Source organism: Lepidochelys kempii, chromosome 11 (genome assembly GCF_965140285.1).
Source record: "Lepidochelys kempii isolate rLepKem1 chromosome 11, rLepKem1.hap1, whole genome shotgun sequence".
In the NCBI taxonomy this organism is placed as follows: Eukaryota; Metazoa; Chordata; order Testudines; family Cheloniidae; genus Lepidochelys; species Lepidochelys kempii.
Window position 1 is genome coordinate 79485171 of NC_136390.1, and position 23231 is coordinate 79508401.

At 43.0% G+C, this 23231-nt stretch overlaps 1 protein-coding gene across 15 annotated transcripts in view; it reads right to left on the bottom strand.

Moving 5' to 3' along the window:
* The window catches only part of DIP2A (DIP2 acetate--CoA ligase A), a 248545-nt gene that overhangs the window by 152264 nt on the left and 73050 nt on the right, over positions 1-23231 (bottom strand). For all 15 annotated transcript variants that reach the window (XR_012154401.1, XM_073306935.1, XM_073306938.1 and 12 more), the window contains exon 2: positions 3338-3409. Coding sequence is in view for 14 of the 15 variants with exons in the window: in XM_073306935.1 (XP_073163036.1) it covers positions 3338-3409 (72 nt within the window). In the remaining variant the exon portion in view is untranslated. The remainder of the gene's footprint in view (positions 1-3337; positions 3410-23231) is intronic.

Consider the following 23231-nt stretch of genomic DNA (forward strand, 5'->3'; position numbering starts at 1 on the left):
ATCTGTACACAGTATTCAAGATATGGGCGTACCATGGATTTATATAGAGGCAATATGATATTTTCTGTCTTATTATCTATCCTTTTCTTAATGATTCCCAACATCTGTTGCTTTTTTGACTGCCACTGCACACTGAGTGGATGTTTTCAGGGAACTATCCACAATGATTCCAAGATCTCTCTCGAGTGGTAATAGCTAATTTAGACCCCATCATTTTATATGTATAGTTGGGATGTTTTCCAATGTGCATCACTTTGCATTTATCAACATTGAATTCCATTTGCTATTTTGTTGCCCAGTCACCCAGTTCTGAGAGACCCTTTTGTAGCTCTTTGCAGTCTGCTTGGGACTTAACTATCTTGAGCAGTTTTGTATCATCTGCAAACTTTGCCACCTCGCTGTTCACCCCTTTTTCCAGATCGTTTATGAATATGTTGAATAGTTCTTGGCCCAGTACACACCTCTGGGGGACACCACTATTTACCTCTCTCCATTCTGAAAACTGACTGTTTATTCCTACCCTCTGTTTCCTATCTTTTAACCAGTTACCAATCCATGAGAGCACCTTCCCTCTTATCCCATGACTGCTTACTTTACTTATAACCTTTGGTGAGGGACCTTGTCAAAGGCTTTCTGAAACTCTAAATACACTATATCCAGTGGATCCCCCTTGTGCACATGCTAGTTAACCATCTCAAAGAATTCTAGTAGATTGGCGAGGTATGATTTCCCTTTACAAAAACCACGTTGACTATTCCCCAACAAATTATGTTCATTTATGTGTCTTACAATTTTGTTCTTTACTATAGTTTCAACCAGTTTGCCTGGTACTGAAGTCAGGCTTACCAGCCTTTAATTGCCAGGGTCACCTCTGGAGCCCCTCTAAAAAAATGGTGTCACGTTAGCTATCCTCCAGTCATTTGGTACAGAAGCAGATTTAAATGATAGGTTACAGAAGACAGTTAGTAGTCCTGCAATTTCACATTTGAGTTCCTTCAGAACTCTTGGGTGAATACCATCTGCTCCTGGTGACTTATTACTGTTTAGTTTATCAATTTGTACCAAAACCTCGTCTAATGACACCTCAATCTGGGACAATTCCTCAGATCTGTCACCTAAAAAGAATGGCTCAGATTTGGGTATCTCCTTCACATCCTCAACCGTAAAGACTGATACAATGAGTTAATTTAGTTTCTCCACAATGGCCTTATCATCCTTACGTGCTCCTTCAGCATCTCGATCATCCAGTGGCCCACTGGCTGTTTAGCAGGCTTCCAGCTTCTGATGTACTTAATTTTTTTGCTGATACTTTGAGTCTTTGGCTAACTGTACTTCAAATTCTTTTTTGGCTTTCCTAATTATATTTTTATACTTCATATGCCAGAGTTTATGCTCCTTTCTATTCGACTCATTAGGATTTAACTTCCATGTTTTAAAGGATGCCTTTTTGCATCTCACTGCTTCTTTTACTTAGTTGTTTAGCCCGGGTGGCTCTTTTTTGGTTCTCTATGTTTTTTAATTTGGGGTATACATTTAAGTTGAGCCTCTATTATGGTGTCTTTAAAAAGTTTCCATGTGGCTTGCAGGGATTTCACTTTTGGCGCTGTACCCTTTAATTTCTATTTAACTAACCTCCTCATTTTTGTGTAGTTCCCCTTTCTGAAATTAAATGCTACAGTGTTGAGCCACCACAGGGATGTTTAAATTTAATTATATTATGGTCACTATTACCAAGCTGTCCAGCTATATTCACCTCTTGGACCTGATCCCGTGCTCCACTTAGGACTAAATCAAGAATTGCCTCTCCTCTTGTGGGCTTCAGGACTAGCTGCTCCAAGAAGCAGTCGTTTAAGGTGACAAGAAATTTTATCTCTGCATTCCATCCTGAGATGACATGTACCCAGTCAATAGGGGGATAGTTGAAATCCCCCATTATTATTGAGTTTTTTATTTTAATAGGTTCTCTAATGTCCCTGAGAATTTCCCAGTCACTATCACCATCCTGGTCAGGTGGTCTGTAATATATCCCTACTGCTATATTCTAATTATTCAAGCATGGAATTATTATCCAGAGAGACTATGATACAGTTTTGTTCATTTACGATTTTTACTTCATTTGATTCTATGCCTTCTTTCACATATAGTGCCATTCCCCCACCAGCATGACCTGTTCTGTTCTTCCGATATATTTTGTATTACTGTGACCCATTGATTATCCTCATTCCATCAAGTTCCTGTGATGCCTATACCACCAATATCCTCATTTAATACGGGGCACTCTACTTCACCATCTTATTATTTAGACTTCTAGCACTGGTATTTATGCACTTTAAAAACTTGTCACTTTATAGCTATTTGCCATTACATGATGTAATTGAATGGGATTTATTTTTCTTTTGACAATTTCTCATCAGATTCTACCTGTATTTTATCATCTTCCATCCTCTCCTCCTTATTAGGACATAGGGAATCTCCATTTATAGATCCTCCCCAAGAAACCACATGCTCCTCCGTACCTGTCAGCTTTCCACCAGCTCTTAGTTTAAAAACTGCTCAACAACTTTTTAATTTTACGCACCAGCAATCTGGTTCCATTTTGGGTTAGGTGGAGCCCGTCCTTCCTGTATAGGCTCCCCCTTTCCCCAAAGTATCCCCAGTTCCTAATACATCTAAACCCCTCCTCCCTACACCATCGTCTCATCCATGCATTGAGACCCTGCAGTTCCACCTAACTGGCCCTGTGCGTGGAACTGTAAGCATTTCAGAAAATGCGACCATGGAGGTCCTGGACTTCAATCTCTTACCTAGCAGCCTAAATTTGGCCTCTAGGACCTCTGTCCTATCCTTCCCTGTGTCACTGGTACCTACATGTACCACGACCACCGGCTCCTCCCCAGCACTACACATAAGTCTATCTAGATGTCTTGAGATATCCGCAACCTTCACACCAGGCAGGCAAGTCACCATGCAGTTCTCCCGGTCCAGGCAGGCAAGGCACCATGCAGTTCTCCCAGTCACAACTGATAATATTTCATTGTAGAACTCTGCATACTTATACTTTGTTTGCTGTAGATAGCTAGCTAGAATATGGAGGTTTAATTTTTGAACCTTCTTGCTAACATTCAGGTCTGATGCCTACCACTCAGATATTCCAATGGGGGCTGAAATTCTATTTACTACAAAGAAACCCTGAGTTTTCTGTAAAGTTAGTAATGTCACTAACTCAGGGCAATGGTCCTTCTGCTCATTAAGGATTTAGTGGATATACAGATCACTTTTTACAATCATTTAGTACAAAAGGCTTCCCTGATACTTTCAGATAGTTTAAATCTCTTACCTTGAATTAGTGGTATATAACGTGCAAGTAGCTTTGCCCTTTTCTTTTCATATCCTTTTTGAGTGATGTCTCCTAAAGCAACAAAGAAAAGAGTAAGTCTTCTCAGTGTGTTTTAATACACCTATCCTTTATCAGAATGTCATCTTCTTAGGATTTTTTTTTAAATAAAGGAATTACACTTGTGTCTAGCCATTGGGCAGGATATAGGAACAATGCATGGCCTTATATACCATATGTGCTGTAATACCTGGACACAACAGCATGAAACCAAAAAAGAATAAAAAGCTGTTACAAGACTTTGAAGCTTCTATAGATTAAAGTTAGACCCATAATGAGTGCGTGTGTGTTTGATTAGTACCTGTGCTAGGGTTAATTTTGCAGAGGGTATTTGTTGTCTACCAGAGCACGACAGTTCTACAGCAGCACAAAAGATCTGTAGCGTTAAAGGAAACCAGAAGAGACAATGTGCTTTAAATCAGACCATTCTGTGATGCCAGAAATGTTTATTGCATCAAGGCTTAACAGAAGAAGCTTCAGCAAAATGGATGTGCAGTACTTTTTCCTAAGTGTTTAAGATCTTACTACCTTCTCTGTTTTTTTCTAATGTTTACTCTTTCAATACTGCATCAAATTACATCAGTTTTCAGCACTAATCTTGATTCTGCTATAAACTGGATAGTTGACACACAAATCATTGCGTTTTCAGCCATATTTCCATACATTGTCTCTCTGCGAACCATGACATTTCCTTTTGCATAATGCATCCCAGCCTACAAGAGAAATGTAGAACGATTCTATTTCTCTAGAAATATTTGTGGACTGTTAAGAGAACTTTGGGGGACTAAGATTTGCACAACTTCTGAAAAACAGAAGGAAAAAGCTTCATATAAAGCTTTCAGCAAAGTTATCATAAATTACTTCTATCAAATAGCTTAAATCTGCTCTTAGTGCCTGTCCTGAGCATGAGCCAATGTGGAACAATAATTTTTAAACCAAAATTTCTCTTCAGAACAGTCCCTGCTTCTTGACAGTGGACTATCTCCCCTTTCATATTTTTCCACTACATATTGGGGATGAGGGGGGAGAACTCTGCAGTTCCACACTAGTACTAACAAAGCAAACCTCATGGTACTATACTAGAGAAATATGCAGCTACAACAAAAAGTATGAACTGAAGCTGGGACAGAATGTCAAAAGCATTTTCTCATAACTTTTGCCATGAAATACATTTCAGACACATTATTATTTGTTTCTACTAGTAACCACAGTATGAGAGATACTATGTAAGCACAAAGAAAGCCCAGGTCCTACCAAAAAGCTTACACTCTTCCAAAAAAAGAAAAAGGTACATGAACTTGGATATGGCCCTATCAAATTCATGGGCATGAAAAATGTATCATGGAGCATGAAATTGGGTCTGCCTTGTGAAATCTGGCTATCATTGGGGGATGGGGAAGAGGGTTTTGCGGTATTACCATCCTTACTTCTGTGCTGCCTTCAGAGCTGGGCTCCTGCTCTCCAGTCACCCAGCTCTGAAGGCAGTGTCACCACCAGCAGCACCCCAGAAGCAGGGGTGGCAAGACTGTGATCACCCTATAACCACATCGAGCCCCTTTTGGGTTGGGACCCCCCCCAGTTACATCATCATCAAATTTCACATTTAAATATCTGAAAACATGAAATTTAAGATTTTTAAAATCCTATGTCCATGAAATTTACCAAAATGGACCATGAATTTGGTAGAGTCCTAGACATGGATTAGGTTACACCAAACAGAACCAACTGCTTTCTAAAAGTTGAGGTATTTTCTGTCTCCATCCCGTTGTCAGAGGGAACCAAAAAATTAAAGCCTGGAAAACAGAGAGAGAATTTAAAAAGTTTCAGCAATAACCAACTTTGCTGATAACTGATGTGTAGCATTCATCCAGAAAAGTGGCACCTACAATGCCCATTGGATGGGCACTAAGTATGCAGTCACTCTACTGATGTATACAACACGGCTCTGAATGTGTATGAATATAAACACATGCCTGTCAGATATTAAAAAGAATAAAACCTGGTCCTTAAAACTTGTCCATTTCTCTCAGAATACTGGAGGATAACCTTTTCAGTGTTCTCAACTGTACCAACATAACATATGTTTTAAACACAGGCATTCCTCAACTCCCCAGGTCCTACCTGCATCAATATTCACTGATGATATACAAGTGAAATTACTCCAACACCATCACCAGTTACAAGGAAAACAGACCTATAAAGATGCGTACATGACACACTAGCACACAAACCGGTTACAGTAGCCGGCAGGTACTGTTCTAAATAAATCCTAAAAATATGAAAATTACTGAGAACTGTTGAAACTAAATATTGAACATACATGGACATCATAACTTCAAATTTTTAGTAAAGAACTATAAATATTGTTTAAAGTACACTTTCTACACAGGAGAAACAATATTTTGGATTGTATTTTCCCTGAAATATAAACTGAGAAGTATGGTAGGAAAATCAAAATGATAAATATTCACAAAACAAGAATTTCAAAAATACATCTGGTGAACCATGTACCAGGGAAACCTGAGCAAAACGACAAAGGCACATTTATTACAGAAATCATTTATACAAAAGGAAAGGGAGCTTACCAAACCAACAGGATACAATGCTTTCAGTTTTTTACAAGGCTACCATCAGGGAAAACATATTTTGTCTTAAAAATAAAAACTATTGAACAGGACAGAAGCAATCTCCTCCTCCCAGCAAACACCATAAAAATCACTGAGTGCTACACGTAATTCAAGATAAATCTATCATACCTTAAATTGGGGGAGATCAACATTTTCATAGCTCTGTACCACAGACCAAATAATCCTTATGTCAACTTTCTTTGCAAGACAATTACCTTATCAAGTATCAGCCAACAGACAAGGTCTTCACAGCAGAAGCCGACCCGAGCATATTGTTAAGGGGAAAAGCCTTATTTAGAGTCAGAATATTGTATAAACTCTCTTTTGACATAAAATACAAACTCAATAATCCTACTGAATAAAAAGAAATTATGAATTAGAGCGCTTTCTTCAACCAGGTTAGGAAAAGTCTAAAGTCAAAAGCTTCTCTATAGATCTTCAGGGCCCCAAGTGAAAGTCAGACACTGCACAGCAGAGATTTCTTTGTTCCTTTCTCAAAAGCTCAGGGGTGGATTCCCTACTCTACAATTGCACCCCACCCCCACCACATACAGAGTGCCACAGTGGGATTAACCCAGTTCACGTTGGTTCCTTTGTAATTCCCATCCCCTTCCTAAAGAAAAGGGCCCTGAGTTCAGTCCCAGAGGCACATCTGGTGTTGCAGGGTCACAGCTGCTGTCATTTAGCCTCACTTTCTCCCCAGTTATTAGACAAGACAAAAGCCGCCTGATGTTCCTCAGTCCCAGGGAACCAGCTGGGAACATCTCTGTGTAAAGTTAGAAATTGGCTTGGATGGTTTGAGCTGTCAGTCTGCCACTCAGAATATATACATATTTTAAAATGTGCCAAAATGGTTAGAGTGAGATGAATTAATCTAGTCTGAAAAAGAAAAGGACTGGAGTTTTCTTGATCTAAACTTATCAGAAAAATTTAACACACAAGTACACAAAGGTAAATTCTAAAATGCTGTATTACCCTCTAACCTACCTGTGGAACGCGTTATGATTTATCACAAGGTAATTTAGTCACTGTCAGTTTAACTGATTTTAAATGGTTTATGTCTCTGAAAAATGTAGCAATGGGAGCTGCACAAGAAACAGATGGGCCCTTAGCTCTGAGTAACTCTGAAGAGTGGTGAGCAGACACCCTCAACGCATGTGAAAGTTTGTGAAACCTTATTGAAATCGCTTTCAAATACCATCCCACTGCCTGAAGTCACAACTATTTGCTAACTAAAAATAAATTTTGATTTGAATATTGACTCTTAAAACTTGAAAAATTAACTTTGTATCCATTTTAAAATGCCAATAAAAATAAAATAACTACATGAAGGAGACAAGAAACCTCAACTTCAATCCTCCATCCCTACTTGTGTCACACTTAAGAAGATAACAAGGGATTTGTGTAGCACAGGGTACATGTTGATGTCACCTGGAAAAGGATCATTAAGCACACCAACTGGTTTGACTTCCAACAGGCATTTTTGGGCACATAATATTATTTCTAGAATTCTGTTAATTAAGTATACTGAGAGCATCAATTACCTTTCAAAATTGTACAAGAACAGGGGTAAAAGTAAGTTAGAGGACTTACCGGTATGCCGGAGTCCTGAGCAGGGGGCGTGGCCTTAACCAGGAGAGGCGGGGCCTTAAATCCCCAGGCCCTTTTAATCTTGATTTCAAGGGCCAGGGCTCCAGCTACAGTAGTGGCAGCTGGGAGCCCAGGGCCCTTTAAATCACCCCGAGCTACCAGCTGCAGAGGCAGCTGGGAACCCCGGGGCTCAGGGGTGATTTAAAGGGCCCAGGGCTCCAGCTGCCGCTACCGCAGCGGAGCCCCGGGCCCTTTAAATCACTGAGGAGCCCTGGGGGCTCCCGGCTGCCACCACTACCCCAGGGCTCTGGCAGAGCTTTAAAGGGCCTGGGGCTCCGCTGTGGTAGCGGCTGCCCGAGCCCCGAGCCCTTTAAATCCCCGCCTGAGCCCTGCTGCCTGAGCCCTGGGGTAGCGGCGGCTGGGCTCAGTCAGCGATTTAAAGGGCCCTGGGCTCCAGCCGCCACTATCTCCCCGGTCCTTTAAATCCACTCTGGAGCCCCACCACCGCTACCCCAAGGCTTCGGGAGCAGGGCTCCGGCGGGGATTTAAAGGCCAGGGGCAGTAGTGGCGGCTGGAGCTCCGGGGCCCTTTAAATCCCTGCCACAGCCCCCCCACCCTACCCCAAGGCTCGGGCAACAGGGCTCAGGCGGGGATTTAAAGGGCCAGAGCGGTAGCGCTGGCTGGAGCTCTGGGACCCTTTAAATCCCCACCGCCACTATCCTAGGGCTTCATCAGCAGGGCTCAGACGGGGATTTAAAGGGCCCCAGGGCAGTAGGGGGGCTGGAGCTCCAGGGCCCTTTAAATCCCCGCTGCAGCCCCGCCGCCACCACCCCATGGCTTTAAATTGACATCTGGGAAAGCCGGTCCCAGTACGGTGCACCGGCTCGTACCGGTACACCGTACTGGGGCGTACCAGTTTACTTTCACCTCTGTATGAGAACAAATTTAGCATAGCACTATCAAGAAAATATTATGGGGAAATAGTGACAAATTCTGAGAGTGGTCTGCATATTAAGAAAGCACACACATATCCACATTTTCATGCACAAATTCATCAAGTGCATGTGAAAGGCTCAGCCCAAACAAGCAGCTACTGGATAGTAACAGGACTGGTCTACACAGTGTGGCAAAGCACACTAAAAGGGTGTGATTTCTAAAGCACACTAATAAGTTCCGAACTAACTCGTCCACATAGAACCTGCTGGTGTGCACTAGAAGTACATGAAAGCACACTAGAGAACTGTTAGTGCTCACTAGCAGGGTCTCCATAGACCAACTAGTGCACTACGCATTACTCTGCTTTAGAAACTACATCCTGTAGCACATGCTGTTCTGCTGTGTACACAAGCCCTTACATCTCTTAAAAAACAGGTACTAGACGCGAGACTAAATTTGACTACAGTATGACAATTTAGAAGTACAACTGACAGTCCTACAGATAAGCAATTTCATATCACTTAATACCCAGAAAATTAAAATGGAAAAAAAGTACTGTGTTCAATTACACAACAGTATTAGTTATCTAGTAATTGCAGTGCCTCTTCATAGCAATGATCGTGTCCTTTACAAAGCAAGGATTGGATTTTCAAATACACTTGAAGTTGGCCTAACTCTGCTCTGACTTGAATCAATGAGAGTTTCACCATTAGCTTGAGAGAAAATCTAAACCAACACAGAGCACTTTGGAAAATCCCATCCTGAACAGAGATTTAAATACCACAGATCCGCAAAGCACTCTATTAATGTGGGTATCACCACCATTTTACAGATCAGGAAGCTGAGGAACATACAGGCCCACTGTGACCTACAGTGTGAGACACGGCAAGGAACAGAAAACAGGGCTCCTGACCCTCAGTCCCATTCTCTATCTATTGTAGTACAGTGCTGTGTACATGCACTACTCCTCACCCAAAAACTGGGTATTTCTATTAAGAGTCCAGAGATTTTCTGCACTTCAATAAATTCTTAGATTCTGAAATATCTTAATCGTTTGCCTCTACAGCAAGAGTCTGCACCCCGCAAGTGCAAGCCAGGTTAAGTATCTAGATCACAAAAGCAACATGGCAAGCATCCAGGCTCAGTTAGGCCAATTAATGAATTATTGTTCTAGTGATTCAGTAAATCCCTAGCTTATTCCACAGAGAAAAGGAAAAGCTCGTCCTACAGATCCTGGTCAATCCTATTAGCACTCTCTATGGAGAGTGTGCAAGCTGATTGACTGACACCCACTCTAAATAAATACGCAGGTGCACCAGTCTAATTCTAGCTACTGCTGCTACAATTTAATTATTTGAAAAATTGGTCATATTTGAGATGCAAGTTTTCTGTCTGTGACTTAAACCCAAACAAACTCATCTAGTGCTACATTAGAGTGAGAGAGAGTAACTAAGAACGGTTTTCATCAGGCTATTACAAGACTCTGGCTTTTTCATTTACTGCAGATATGAGCTACAGAATAAAACCAAGTCCTTGCAATATATTTGAACTATTTAAAACAAATTTAAAAAGATGGATAAATCAAGATGCATTTTTAAGCCATTTCAGCTATTGCGAGTTTACAATAAACATTAGGCATTTTTAAAAAATATGTTTCATACAAAACCTTCATAGAGTCTTCACAGAGAGGCTTTAATTTGGTAATAAACACAGTATAATTAAAGCAGATAATGCTTTGATATGATGCCATTGTGGTCAATCATGAATGTTAGCTTTTTCTCTGCTAGTTTATAAAGGAAAAGACGTGCATGTAGGGAAAAAATCACCTGGTCGGGGATGCACTGTACTTCCCACAAAAAGAAACAGGAGAAGTTGAATGAGCACATTAGCAAGGGTTGAGCAGATCAATAATGGCATGCTTTAAGACTGTGTCTGACCTAAATGTATATTTTGTGTCTTATGTAGTACTGATAAAAATACCTAGATGCAGTACCACAATGAAGACCCCCTGAAAAGCTTATTTTATATACCTTGAAATACCATACTCATAGTTGTGTCTTACTCAAGGACTAAGTACTACCAAAATATGCAATATTTAAACCTTATGACTCTAACTTGATTACTGTGTCAGAAAGGCAATATGAAGAGTGAAATAATTATCCATTAACCCAGTATTGTGTCAAACTAGTATTCAAATGTATGTCTAATTATTTACTACTTTTGCTGTAGTGCCTAGGAGCCGCAGTCATGAACCAGGACCCCATTATGCTAGACACTGTACAAACTCTTAACAAAATGGAAGTCGATGCCCAAAAGAGCCTGCAGTCTAAGTACAACACAAAAGACAACATGTGGCTATACCCAGATGGGAGAAAACTAAGAAGCTTACACTATGGCACTCAGCTATAGTAACGTTAATGAACTTAGGCTCCCACTGTCCTGGGAGGAAAGGTACTATTCCTATTTTCCATGTGGGGAAACAGAAGAAGAGAAAGTAAGTGACTTGCTCATTGCCACACAGTATAGCAGAACTCCGAATAAAATTCAGATCTGAGTTTATGTTCAAAGCCTTAATCATGAGACCATCCTTGCTCTGACTGGATCAATGTGTATTTAAAAACTGATAAGAGGTGCATGAAAAAAATCTTTTTATTTAGGGCAATTTAAGGAGCTGATCCATAAGACCACTTACCCCCCTCTTTAAATTTGCTCTCAAGACTCAAGGTATTAGCCAGCCAATAACAGAGAAAGGGATATTTGGGGATAAAAATTAAAAATGATCATTAAATTACAATCACATTGTAATTCCTCTTCTGTACCTTTTTGAATGCTGCTTGTTTTAGATTATAATCTCTTTGGAGCAGGGATCAAATCTTTCTTGTGGATTGCATCAAGCACTTGTGGCTGCTATTTGAATACAAATCAAAACGATTACTGGGCTATAAAAATAACAGTAACATTTGAAGGAATTAAAGGCTAAATTCACAGTGGCCTCCAGCTGTGTGGGATCCAGATGAGGAAGCCCCAAAAGTTAATTGCCAGTTATTCAAATGGATTAAAATGAAGAAAAAATATTGAACTTTTGAAAACTAGGTTTTTTTGCTATTTTTATTCCCCTCCCCCTCCAAACTAGAGGCATCTTAAAGAGGTCAATCTATTGTCTCTCAAATTAAGTACAGTCAACTGGTTTAATAAGATATAACTTCAAGAATTTTACAGATTCTACTGTTTGATACACAGGTTTCAGGAGACTTCAAATTGTGGGGAGACGTTATTTATATTGTGGTAGCACCTACAGGCTCCAATCAAAGAACAGGTCCCCACTGGTGCTCTAGCTCGTGCCACACACAGCTCCTAGTCCAGGATTATCGGAAGATCCCCAGCCAAATGTTATTTGCAATAGCAGGCAAGCTATACGTACACACTAAGCTGGCACAATACTGCATTTTCACAGATCTATCATTACATATAATGTTCTGCAAATTGCTAGTCTGCTTCCTTGTTACAAATAACAAATCTTTGTTCTAGGCTTGACTAGTTACATGACATTGCTTTGCCAAGGCCTCACATAACACATCATGAGAACTGTTAGCACAAGCGTTTGGGGTTCTTTTGAACCAGACGGAGTTCAAGTTGATCTTGAATACAAATTCCCTTAATTGTAGATGTATAAAACATTGCCTAAAGCAGTGGCACACAAACTTTTCCAGTCCCACCCCCCTTATCATTAACAGAATCTGTCCTAGGGTTGCCAACTGTCTAATTACACAAACCCAAACACCCTTGCCCTGCCCCTGCCCCTGCCCCCACCCCTTCTCCAAGGCCCCAATCACTCCATTCCCCCTCCCTCTACCACTCATCCCCCCTCCCCCCCGTCCCATCCCCCCAGCTCTCACTTTCACCAGGCTGGGGCCGAGGGATTCAGAGTTTGGGAGGAGGCTCCGGGATGAACCTGGGACTGGGGTTTGGGGTGCAGACTCTGGGAGGGACTCTGGGTGCAGGAGGGGGCTGTAGGCTGGGATGTGAGAGGTGGTGCGGGGTGCAAGCTCCGGGAGGGAGTTTGGGTGCAGGAGGCGGCTCTGGGAGGGAGTCTGGGGTACGGGCTGTGGGAGGGAGTTTGGGTGCAGGAGTGGGCGCAGGGCTGGGGCAGGGGATTGGGGTGCAGGAGGGGGTGAGGGCTTTGGGCTCTAGCTGGGCAGCACCTACCTCGGGTGGCTTTTGGTCAGCAATGCAGAGGGACTAAGTCAGGCTCCCAGCCTGCCCTGGCTCTGCACTGCTCCCAGAAACATCTGGTGCAACCCTGTGGCCCTTGGTGAGTGGGGTGTCTCTGTGCACTACCTCTGTCTGCAGGCACCACCCTCTGCCTGCAGTTCCTGGCCAATGGGAGCTGCGGAGTCTGCGCTCGGGGCAGGGACAGCTCAGAGACCCCCTGACCTTCCCCAAGGGCCGCAGGGATGTGCCAGGTGCTTCCGGGAGCAGCACAGGGCCAGGGCAGGCAGGTAGCCTTACTTAGCCCCACTGCGCGGCCAGATTTTTAGAGGCCTAAACTCTCCTGGTTTGGCTTCCAGAGCCTCTGGGAAATAAGGCCCGATTCTGGGAGACTCTCGGCAAAACTGGGAGGGTTGGCACCCCATGCCTCCCCGCCATTACTGCACAACCAAGGCTTCCTCAGCAGTTGAGCTTGAGCGGAAGGCAGAGCTGGGGATGGGGGCAGAGTGGAGCTGGGGATGGAGCTAGGCCTGGAGGTGGAATGGGACTGTGGGCAGAGCTGGGCCTGGGGGCTAAAAGGGTCTGGAAGCATGATACTCCCTCCCTCCCTCCCAGGGGGGCTGGGCCGGGCTCCACTGCAAGCCCCCCAAACGTTCCTCTGTGCCCCCTGTGGGGGCATTCCTCAGAGTTTGGGGACCTCTGGCCTATAGTGAATTTATTTAATCTTCTTTAACAATAAAACCTTACTCTAGAAGTAGTCATGAGTATATGGTACATCTTGGGCTAACCAGTCTTGGTATTAACTGACAATCTCCTGCTTGGATCTATGGTAAATTACTTTTGTTTTGTTTTCATTTGTGTGTCATTTCTCTAGGAATAGGAGCTTTCTACACACTATTTTATAATCCATCCAAAATATTTGGTAGGTTTTCTCTACATCTCAGATTAACAGGGACTACTGTGAGCTGCACTATAAATTTCATTTTTATGATATCTATAGTACATTTACCATATTTGACCAAATTAAATTACAATTGACAAAATACATAAGTTGATTTTTATGCATTACCCATGTTATGTCTTTGTTCATTGCTCATCTACACGAGAGACTACCTGATTTTGCTCCTATCTACATCTTTGGTTTCATTTACACCTACTCCTCGTCCATCCTCCAGAATTCTCTCAAACCTTTCTCCTTTATTTCCTTGCCATTCCATTCACCATATGCTTCTTACCCCTCGAACAAGCGCTAGGCTTCCTCCCGCTAACTCCAACTCTCTCAAAACTCACTTCTTCCTAATTAATCCTTGCCAGCATTTCCTCTAAGAAGCTCATAGATCAGTGACTGTCATGAAGGGAAGCTGCCTCTTGTGTGCAGCTGACTAGGGAGAGAAGACATGGTCCAGGGATCTTGCTTCCTATGGCTACACCTGCTGCTGCCAGTTTGTACAGAGGGTTTCCTCATTCTCTCTCCCTTCTATTTCTCTCTCTCACTCACAGGGAAAGACAGTGGTGCCAAGGAGGAAATAATGAATCAGTGGCTTGCAATTAATGAGCGAGAATGATCAGGTGAATGAGGGGACATACAGCAAGAGAAGAAGGGGAGAGGAGCTGGAGGCAAGTTTTAAGAATGAGCTTGGGGCAGTGATTCATTGCACACAAAGAAAACTCAGGCTGTAAGCATGTCTCTTGTTATGTACATAAACTACTCCTGGGGGAATTCTAGACCACCACACACGCGCAGAATTTATGTCCCCCACAGATTTCTTTGCTTCCCCACAGAAAAATGACTTTTTCTGACAGGGAAGCTGCCAGAGCAGTCACACCACTCCCTAGCAGTGCAGGTACATCGTTTCAGGCACCTGGAACAGCCAGCAGAGAGGTAAATCTCTGCAGGGCTGGGGAAACCCCAGCCAGTGGCTCCTACCCTGAGCTGGGATTAGCCACTAGTCCTGGCTGGGCTGGAGGCAGGAGAGGACAGGACTTCCTCTTCCCCTGCAGGGAGTGTCTGGGGCTGTCTCAGACCCATCATCAGAAACCTTCCCCAGCTGCAGGAAGCTCAGCATCCTCCCTTGCTTCCTGCCCTCATCGCTCCTTAGCTGTGGGGAGAGGGGTAACTATAGAGGGAGCTGCACCCCCATCCACCCAGCCCCCATGCATCCAGACCTCCCATACCCGGATACCCCTGCCAAGCCTCACCTGGTAAATCCAGAACCCCCCTAGCCCTCCATACCCCAACCCCACCCCACCGAACCTCAACCCCTGCCTCTGGACCCCCATCCCTGCATCCAGACCACCACTCACTGAGCTCCCTATAGTCAAACCCCCAATCTGATGCCCCACCCTCTGCACCACGCTGAGCCCCCATGCCACAGACCTCCAACTAGCTGCTCCCAGACTCATACCACCATGCCCCACTTCCCCAGCATCCAGACTCCCCAGCTGACACCCCCAAATCTAGACCCCTCAGTTCAGCCCCAACCACCTTCATCTGGAAGCCCCAGCAGAGCCCCATTGTCCCTGCACCTGGAACCCCATCAATGAGCCTCTGTGCATCCAGATCCCCCCTACACCTAGAGCCCCTACTGAGCTGCCTGCACCTAGATTGTCCCACATAAAATCCTCACGACATACCTGGATCCCTCCACACATGGTTCCTGCCTGGATGAGCCTTTCTGCCTCACACCTGGTGTGCCTGGCGCAGAGGGGCAGCGGCTCCAGCATGTTTCTGGGGCAGGTCCAGGCCTTGTGCTGTGTCAGAGCTGGGTGCAGTCTTATCGCTGAGTCTGTGTCCTGGAGGTGAGGGGGCTGAAGGGTGATCTCCCAACTTCATGCAGCCAGTGGCCTTTGCTCCCAAGTGCCATGCTGAAGCCTCTGCATTTATATATTGACAAATACAACCTGCAGAATTTTAAAATATTGTGCACAGAATTTTTAAATTTTTTGGCACAGAAAGCCCTTAGGAGTAGTAAGCACCACAGACTCACAGCATGATAGAAATTATTGTGAAAGGGCTGGGAAAGAATGAAGAAAACAGAACGAGGAAGACATGAAGCCTGTCACACAGCTGGACCCACAGGGCTTGGAGTCCTATTATATCAACTGATGCAGCCTGAGAAACCCACCAACAGAGCTGGTTCACAGGTAGCCACATAAATCTCCAGGAACCCAGGTGACTTCCTCACTAACTGCTCAGAGAAAAATCTGCTGGATGCACAAGCAGATACCTATGTTTCACTGCAGAAAGGGAACTAACAAATTGCTCCGAAACAAACTTCTGCACTTCGAGATTGTGGCCCCTATTCAAGAAAACTCTTAAGCACATGCTTAAATACATCCCTATTCAGAATAGCTTTTAAGTCCCACGATTCATCAGCATTTAGGCACATGATTAAATGCTGTCCTGAATAAAGATACCCTCCTGAATCAGGGCCTTGGTGATGTGCAGGAACTTGGGTCCAGGAGGAGTGAATGGTTATGCTAGAGAGCCAAGTAGTTCCTTACCACACATTCAGATGTTTTTTACTTCAAGACATGAGCATATGCCATATACATTTGTATCAGGTACATACTACAAAATAATTAAATTGATCTGCTCATGCATGCTTCACATTCTGAAAGGTGCTAGCCAAATAATCCCCTACAGACACACATCTTACCAACCTGTCACCTCTGCTCATGGATTGTTTTTTCACAGCACCCTCCCTCATAAATTGTGCATTTTCTCTTTTGCTCTCAGCATGTCTGCCTCACAACAGGTTCCTTACTGTAGCTGTGGTTCTTTGAGGTGTGATGCAGACATGTATTCCACTTAGGTGTGCGCGTGCCCAGCACAGCAGAGTCAGGGAAATTTGCCTACCAGTACCCACAGAGGGGTGGCACTCGTGCCTCATGGCTGTAGCTCCTCTTCTGGATACGTGAGGTGGCACTGCCCTGACCCTCCCTCGGATTCTCTGCACCAAACACAGGACATGAGACTCCGATGCAGTGGGGACGGAGGCTGGTTCATGGAATACACGTCTGCATCACATCACGTCTGCATCACATTCCAGCCCGTGGGAGGACAACACTGGGGCATGGTGCTGCACTATCCTGTGTACCAGCATCAACTCCTTGTCGCTCCACACTTTTCTTGGGGGAGGCAGAAGAGTCACCCCAAGATGTGGAAGGGTTTCAATTTGTCTAAAGCAACCTTTTCCTCGGTACAGCTGACAGGGAACGGCTCCTCCGTTTCTTTGGAGAGATGCCTGCTCTGGAGTATGAAGCAGCAGTACTCAGAGTCTGGGGGCCACCTCCGACCCGATGAGGATCTCGGTACCAAAGCAGGCCAATGGTCTGTTTGAGCAGGTGCTGCTTCAGGGGAAGGTATTTGAGTCCATTTCCTAAATGATCTGCAGATCACCCAATGCTCTTTGACATGGGTCTCGCTGAGGCTGAGCAAGCACGGTGTGTGGGGATCACTATTGTGGATTGCTCCCCCACACGAAGGGCAATGTTTAAACAACGTACCACAACTAAGAAGAACCAACACTAAGGGTACTACTAGCTATATACAACAAGAGAAGAAAAACTGGCTGAGAGGTTGAGACCTCAAAGAGCTCCAAATCCGGCCACAGGCAGTCAGAACAAACTGAGGAGCAGCTGGGGATGTGGTGCCTCATGTAGCCAAGGGAGGGGCTAAGGCCATGAGGAGCGAGCGCCGCCCCCTCTGCAGATACTGCTAGGCAAATTTCTCTGGCGCCAGCGTGCTGGGCCGCGCACGCACGTAAGTAGACTACAAGGTACTTGATTCTACTTGAAGAATCAGGCAACTCTAGCATGCCCCAGGCAAGCCTTTTTCAGGCCTTACATTTTGTTTTGTTTTTTATATAAATTCAGGCACTATTGAGCCTTATTCTAATCCCTGCATAGAATGGTGGCTTTCCAGCTAAACTTCAAAATCATGTCAGTTTAACATTCTTTTTTAGTTACCAAGCAATTTGCTGTTTTGCCAGTCACTGATATTAACTTTGTTTCTTCAAAAGGAGAGTTTCCTTTTTAAACTTCACAGGTATGTCATATATAAAAACAAAGCTCCTCCCCATTATGTATTCTTAGGAAGAATATTAATAGTTAAAATGTCTCATGATTACAGGTACAGGAACAAAGCTTTCTGTTACTCAAATATGCTGCTATGCTTTTTCCTCATTGACCTTGAAAAGGTGTACATTGTTTGTGAGGCGTCACACAAAAGTTTAGTTTACTATGTTTATTGTTTTAAATTTTAAATATTAAAAATGTTACTATAAGCCTGTTTCATGCTGAGTGTTATGCTACTAAATTTTCCATGCTAAGGCAGTGATTGACAGTGGAGTCCTTCTATAATATGAGACTTAGTAAACTTGAGATACTGGACTGCATCTTTATTACTACATTAAATCTTTATTTAAACCCAAGGATGAATGTTAGAGAGACTACGTCATATGAGTTCACACTAAAAGGCTTAAGGAATAAAGCAAACAGATGCATCTACAATTTCTCGTTCACAGTCAAAGGCTGCAATACGACTGCAAACCACCCTCTGCAGAAGAGCACTTAGCTAGCAACACAGCAGCAGTGCCAGCAGGTTAAGCAGAGCAAGGCTGCAGCTGCTTCATAGCACCTAGGCTTATAGCTCTTCACTGTTTGCACAGAAATCCAACAGCGGTATCAGAGAAAGTCACTGCATAGAAGTAAGCTTCCTAACTAGAACCACCACAAATTAAGAAGAAGCAGTTTTAATATTGCTGCATTCACTAAACCTACTTGTTCATGTTGCTAACCTTAGCGCTCCGACTGTCAAATTTATAATGTATACTACAAAACTCAGATTACCTAACAAACTAAGAATGCTCTGAGGAAGAAACATGCAATCATATAAATTTACCTATCATTTATGTTTACCAGTAAAGACCTTAAATATACACAGAAATTACTATTTTGAATCTAGTGTTCCTTTTTTCCAGTTCTACAACAATTTTAAAAACTGTGTCAGTTTAGAATTTCAACCCTGAGAAATTCTACAGACTAGATGGGACTATATTGCAACTCAGAGTTATCCAAAGGATATTTTAATTTCACCCCCATCTGTTGAAACATACTCTGCCTTTAGATAATGTGGAACATCCTTTCATCTTTTAATTACAATTCACATATATTATATTGATTCTGGTATCTCAATGGAGAATAGTTTGCAATGCCAGAAAACAGATGGTCATAGTAGATTTTTTATTAAACTATTAGGTCAAGAAGCAACTGTTTGTGAATGACTAATTCTTAAAAATATATTCAGTCTTACAAAAAAGAGCAAAAACTAGTTAATCTAGAAGACTGTTCTAGAGCCCATTTTTTCCAGCGTGTGGCCTTTGTCAACATTAAATTTCAAAATTCACAGAGGATTCTTGCATTTAAATTTCAAAGATAACTCTACAGATATATACAACTAAATCTTTATATTTGTCAAAATAGAGTAGATTCCGACAGAGCAGATATTACAGCCAAATATTCAGATTAATATAAAGCAAACTTAATCTTGGAGGTTTTTTCCCCACTTACATGAGGAGCAGCAAGAAGACTGAAAATTCTAATAAAAAGAACAGGAGTACTTGTGGCACCTTAGAGACTAACAAATTTATTAGAGCATATACAAACTAGATACCATTAACTTGGGTTTGAACAGAGACTGGGAGTGGCTGGGTCATTACACATATTGAATCTATTCCCCTAAATTAAGTATCCTCACACCTTCTTGTCAACTGTCTAAATGGGCCAGCTTGATTATCACTACAAAAGTTTTTTTCTCCTGCTGATAATAGCTCATCTTAACTAATTAGCCTCTTACAGTTTGTATGGAAATTTCCAACTTCTCTGTGTGTGTGTATTTTTCTTCTTACTATGTTCCATTCTATGCATCCCATGAAGGGGGCTGCAGCCCACGAAAGCTTATACTCTAATAAATTTGTCTATAAGGCGCCACAAGTGCTCCTATTCTTTTTTGCAGATACAGACTAACATGGCTGCTACTCTGAAAATTCTAATGTAAATCAGACTATGGATTAGATCAAATATGCTTGAGAGAAGGTAACCATCTGAGCATGCATAATTCACTCAGCTTTTTTTGTATTGGGAACTCAAGATTAAAGGAATCAATTTTCACATGAATGGCTACCAAACATGTCTGCTCTAGATTCAATGCCCATCCGAAGACCCAAGAAACGAGGTGGAGAGAGTGTGGATGGGGCTGTCTTCTGATCTTGCCCCTGTCCTGTGTCAAGAGACCTGGGAAGAAAATGGATACTGATGGCTGGCAGGGCTGAAAGCTGGAGAAAACTGAGAGAACAAAAACTGTCCTTAAAGAAAGAGACTTTGGGGGGAAAATTGGACACTGTACTACCTCCCCCACTGTCTCCTGGGACCATAAGGACCTTTTTCATCTTAATCTTGAAAGATGTACTGACCAGACCGGGCCAGAGAGAATTAGAGGACATCACCACCTCTAGTGGTATCGGCTGAATCCCAAACACTACCTGAGATGTAAGACTGACTCCTCCCTTCAACCTCTGTGTCCTTTTTCTTCCCCATCTTATATTTCTTCTTTCCTCTCTCATTTCTTTTTCCTTCTGTACAAAGAGAGTCTGGCTTAGCTGGCCAAGACTATTTTTCAACACTGCCGTAAGCCTGTGATAAAAAAAGGCAATGAAAACCAAAGTCCTAAATTGCCCAATGGTGGTACAAGTTTGCCAGGTCTCAGAGTGGCTGATAAGATCATGTGCTGTGCCTTGTTTCTCCAGCAGTGAGGTTGCAACTGAGTCGGTACAAGAGACAAAAGCTGCATTTTCTATCTTTGTTGTTCTTTTTGCTCGTGTGTGTGAGTTTGCCTTGTTTTGTCTTCTAGGAAATGGGACTGAACTTTAGCAGCAGCAGCAAAAATGACAGCTCCAGCCCATCTCAGCTAACTTCTTCCCCCCCACCCCCAAAAAGAACAGTTATTACCTATCTTTAATACCATCTAAAAGACGGTCAAACTAGGGGTTTATTCCTTCTAAAAAACCTCTCTCCAGCTAAAGAGAAAGGGAACAAAGGAGGTTATTAAAATGAAAGCCTTACTTAATACTTTATATTTCCTGTGCTTTAACTGTTTTACCTTCTTTTCTGAACCTTTAATAAAAGGTTAAAATGATGTTTAATGGTGCGTTTGCCATGGTATTAAGCAGGCCGAGGTCTCTATGTAACAAACCCTGAGCCTTATTTAAAGTTGGACAGTGACAGGGTCTCGTTAAACCCCTTTGATTCTTTGGGCCCATATAGTCATTCTTTATTGCTACAACAGTGCTGTCAGTACCATCAATACAGAAATTCAGTGATTTGCAGAGGGAACAGGGGATGAACTACTTCTCACAATGCCAGAAGCTCCCTTGTAAGAGCCAAGTCCCATAGGAGAGGAGATTCTTGATCCAGAAAGATGATATCCTCCTTGGTAGAGTAGCAGTCTTCTCCCTATGCATCTTTGGAGCTGGAATTGAAAGGCCCTTAAGAACCTGGTGTCTCCCTACGTGAGCGCATTGGTACTGATGGCACATGGGATTATATATTGTCTTTTGCTGCTACTGGTGGTGGTCCCAGTCTTGGCTCATGTTTCTCCTTGCTTGGTACTGATGGCCCTGCTCCTGTTGCCGATGTTGACACACTCATTTTTTCAGAGCCCGCAGGTCAGTCCATGACTCTGGATTCTAGCGCCTCCAGAAACCAGGGGAAAGGAGTCATCCAACTGAGAAGATGTGGGGGAATCAGCCCTCCTCTTAGAATTGGATCTGGAGAGGGATTTCTAACCTTGTAACGAGTCACGGAAGAGGAGTCTTTGGATCTACCTCTGGTCACTCCTGTATCAGAAATGGTAGGGCTAGCCTCTACCCAATGTACTGGTCTACCTGGCTTGCATCAGACTGAGGCATCATAGCATTCTCCTATGAGATGTTTCCTCAGTCTCAATGCCCACGCTTGCCAGGTTCTGCTGGGAAACAAGCGGCAGATACTGCACTTGATAGGGATACATGCTTTTCCAAGGCAGTATAGGCAGCTCTGATGTTTATTGCTGACCGGGAAAGACCATGGGCAGGAGACAGTTCCTGAATCAATGCTCTGTTTCCTGACCATGAGGTGGGGTGGTTGGGGGTGGATATCACTGAATTTTAACTAAACTAACAATACTCTATTGGTATAATATTGACAGATTTGAAGTTAGAGGATCAGCTACAAGGACAGTGGAGGGTTCCATCTAAGAAAATGCGGCAGCAGAAAGGAACTTAGAGGAAGTTGATCTTCACAGTCCCTTATACCCTTGGTCTGGAGCATGAGAAGAGGAAGACCACAGATATGGACCAATGGATACTGCTAACAAAAATCTTCCGGTCTCAAGTACCTGGAGCACATGCATACCAGAGTGGAATACACATAGGACCAGCACTCAAAGAACTGGCCAGGATGACAATCACCTTAAGTCTGTAACATTTAATTTAATCAGTTGACACTGCTGTTCATTCAGCGAAGCTGTCATGTATGAACAGTACCACAAGTCTATATTTGCTGTGAGACACTCTGGATTAACAAAGGATTTACATTCTAACAAAGCAACGCTAATTTAAATGTCAATGAAATCACATGGTCTTTTGGTAAAGCAGGGTAGCTAATAGACAGCATTTTAACTATTTCTCCTGCATCAGGACAGACTAACAAAATCCACACAGGTGGCAAAGGCAAGTCTTTTCATGTTTGCCTAGCACATGTAAAGGAAGAGCCTATATGAGCATACAGACTTGCCACAAAAACTCTGATTTTATATTAAATGGAATTTATGTTGGGAAGCTGAAAAGCAGCTTTTTCCTTTTAGAAGGAAAATTAAGAATAAGCCATAACCTTTGACACAGTTAAGCAACAATGGCTGATTCCCTAATTTTTTTGATATGATGAAAGGATAAGACAAGCTGTAGTGAGCTGGTGAAATTTATTTTCAGAATGTTAAGAGGATGTGCAAGAGGTATAAAAGACAGCTCGAAAGCTCTTCTCTCACCAACAGAGGTTGGTCCAATAAAAGATATTACCTCACCCACCTTGCTTCCTAATTAGGCCATTAGCTATTTTTATGAACCAGTTTAGGACTGTCCTGGATGATGTCGCTATATCGTACTCCACAATTACTTCAGAGGGGAAGACTGGGGAACCTCAGAGGTGGGCCCAATGTTTTTCCTATTTTAATATTTTGGGAAACTATTGCATACAGTTGTAACAGTGGATAGTTTCAGAAAATGGTCCTCTGGAGTGGGACTTTCCAGAATGACCTCAGGCTGAAGCCTTCCCTCTTTAATAGGACTGGACCATGCTGACTGTATCAAGGATGCACAGACCATCTGATTGGCCCCAAAGTTATTAAGGTACTGCCATAAGGTGGAAGACCTGCAGTT